General features: G+C 57.4%; 1 protein-coding gene across 1 annotated transcript; it reads right to left on the reverse strand.

Moving 5' to 3' along the window:
• Positions 1-489: 489 nt before the first annotated feature.
• LOC118674799 (protein C19orf12 homolog) lies at positions 490-1,659 on the reverse strand. Its single transcript, XM_036346881.1, has 2 exons — positions 1,484-1,659; positions 490-865 (listed from the first exon to the last, which is right to left on the reverse strand). The coding sequence occupies exons 1-2, from the start codon at positions 1,644-1,646 to the stop codon at positions 600-602; spliced, it is 429 nt and encodes a 142-aa protein (XP_036202774.1). The 5' UTR covers positions 1,647-1,659; the 3' UTR covers positions 490-599.
• Positions 1,660-2,255: the final 596 nt, after the last annotated feature.

Below are 2,255 nucleotides of genomic sequence, written 5' to 3' on the forward strand. Positions count from 1 at the left end.
TTAACCTTCACTTTCCAGAACAGGACCCAGCACAGCACACCCCCCCCCCCCCGGGGTCCTGCCCCAGCAGGTCCAGGCGTCCCCAAGGGTGTGGACGGAGTCAGTGAAGAAGGAATGACACGGAGACAGCGTTCAGTTGATCAGCAGCCTAGCCAGGATCTCCAGCCAAGTCCTGGTCTAGATCTCCAGCAAAGTTCTGGTGTTTATTGTCTTGTTACATCTGTATTTATACCAGTTGATTTTAATCCTGTCAATTTCTATTGCAAAGGTTAGGGCGTTTCTTATCTCCATTCCAGGGAGTAAAGATTATGTAGCTTAAGCATGATTGTTTGTAGTTAAAGTGATTAACTACCCGCCTGGCACTTAGTTAAGGAGTTTTATCCCCTCCCTGACTTCAGGGGAAAATCCCTACCTGGGGAAACAACCTTTTTCGGAGAGGTGACCTTGGTTAAAACACACAGCGCTAAAGGGAGCAAACATATTAAGAACAGTATGCTATATATGCCAGGTCCCTTGAAACATATGCTGTGCAGATGTTTCTTTCCTGCAGTGACTGTGTCAAGCAGCAAGGATGGACCGGCTTCCGGCAACCCCCCAGCCTAGGCGCCGTACTGCACGGTGGTCTTCAGCTCCTTGGTGACGTAGCCCTCCAGCAGCTTCAGCAGCTGCTCCTGCAGGGCCTCGTCTTCCATGACCAGCTTGGTCAGGTGATCGACGTCCGTCCACTGCAGGCTCCCGATTTTGGCCATGACGTGGCTGCAGAGCTTCTCCTGCTCGGGAGGCGGCAGCTCCTTGAGGATGTGACTGACAGGCTTAAACTTCGTGCTCCACACCAAGGCCCCTAAGAGCCCCCCGAGAATGCTCCCTGGAAAACAGGAATTTCGTTTAGTTGGGCTGTTCACCATGCCGGCTCAGGGCTCGCTGGGAGCTCCTCCCCACGATTCAGGCCGCAGTCCATGGTGGGGTCCCCCCGGAAACCTCCTGCTCCCAGACTACAGGGAGCAACTCACCCGACCTCCAAGGGATCATGGGAAGCAACCAACCGCCCCCATTGGCAGAAACTGGTCCCCAAACGGGAGCCAGGTGAGACCAGGGGCAGGTGCATGTGGGCAACTATGGGCGCTTCTCCTGCACAGACTGGGGGCTGGGGCGGGGCCGGGAGCTCTCTGAACAGCTAATGTGAGCAGCCAGAGGCCTGGAATCCCAGCTTCCTCCTGATCCTGCAGTGAAGACAGGAACAGGCCTGCCCAGGGGACACAGGGCACACCCCCGGGGCAGGGCGCCTTCCAGTCCACAGGCAGGAGGCACAGGAGGGCGCCCTGCGCTTCTGAGACACAGACACGTGTGTCCCACCGGACACGTCTGTGCACAAAGGCCGAGTCTCAGACTCAGCTCGCCAGCCCCTCACGCAGGTCGCAGGCTCCTGTGAGGTCCCTGGGGACCGGAGGCCTCTGTCCCCCACCCCACGGGGCACTGCACTCACCAACGGCTATTCCAGGCGGGCCTCCGACCATGGACCCTAGTAAGGCCCCAGTGCTGGCGAACCCTATGGCTCGCCGTTTTCGGTACTTGACAGCCGCCTTCATCTTCTTCGCCTCCGAGAGGGAGCACAGCAGGCTCATGGCGTCCTCCTTCGTTAGGTACATTGCACACTTTGCAGGCCTGCGGGAGGGAGGGTTCCCACGCGTCAGCTCCCACCCAAAGCTCGCTCTTCCCAGTGTCCAGGGCGGACCCCCAGTTCCGGGAGGACCCCAGTTCTGCCGTGGGTGAAAGGACAGCACCGTCACGTGACAAGTCCTCTGTCACCGAGAAAGTGGGGCTGCTGGTAGTCAATAAGCAAACAGGCCCGGCCTGCGTGGCTCAGGGGTTGAGTTTTGACCTATGAACCAGTAGTTCAGGGTTCCATCCCCGGTCAGGGCACAGGCCTGGGTTGCAGGCTCCATCTTCAGTGTGGGGCGTGCAGGAGGCAGCTGATTCATGATTCCCTTTCATCATTGATGTTTCTCTCTCTCTCTCCCCTCTCCTTTCCTCTCTGAAATCAGTGGGAATATATTTTAAAAAATAAATGAATAGATAGAGAAGAGCACCCTGCTGCACACCTCAGGTAGTTTAGAGCTGGGCTTCCCAGTCACTCCGCTGAGACCCTGGGCAGTGATTCCGAGGATTGAGGGGGCCCTCCCAGTGGCATCAGTGAAGATTAAGGGAGGTAACACTTGCAATGCGCGTCCCGCTGTGCCCTGTGCCCCGAGAGCTGT

The sequence above is a fragment of the Myotis myotis genome, unplaced genomic scaffold, assembly GCF_014108235.1.
Source record: "Myotis myotis isolate mMyoMyo1 unplaced genomic scaffold, mMyoMyo1.p scaffold_m19_p_19, whole genome shotgun sequence".
NCBI lineage: Eukaryota > Metazoa > Chordata > Mammalia > Chiroptera > Vespertilionidae > Myotis > Myotis myotis.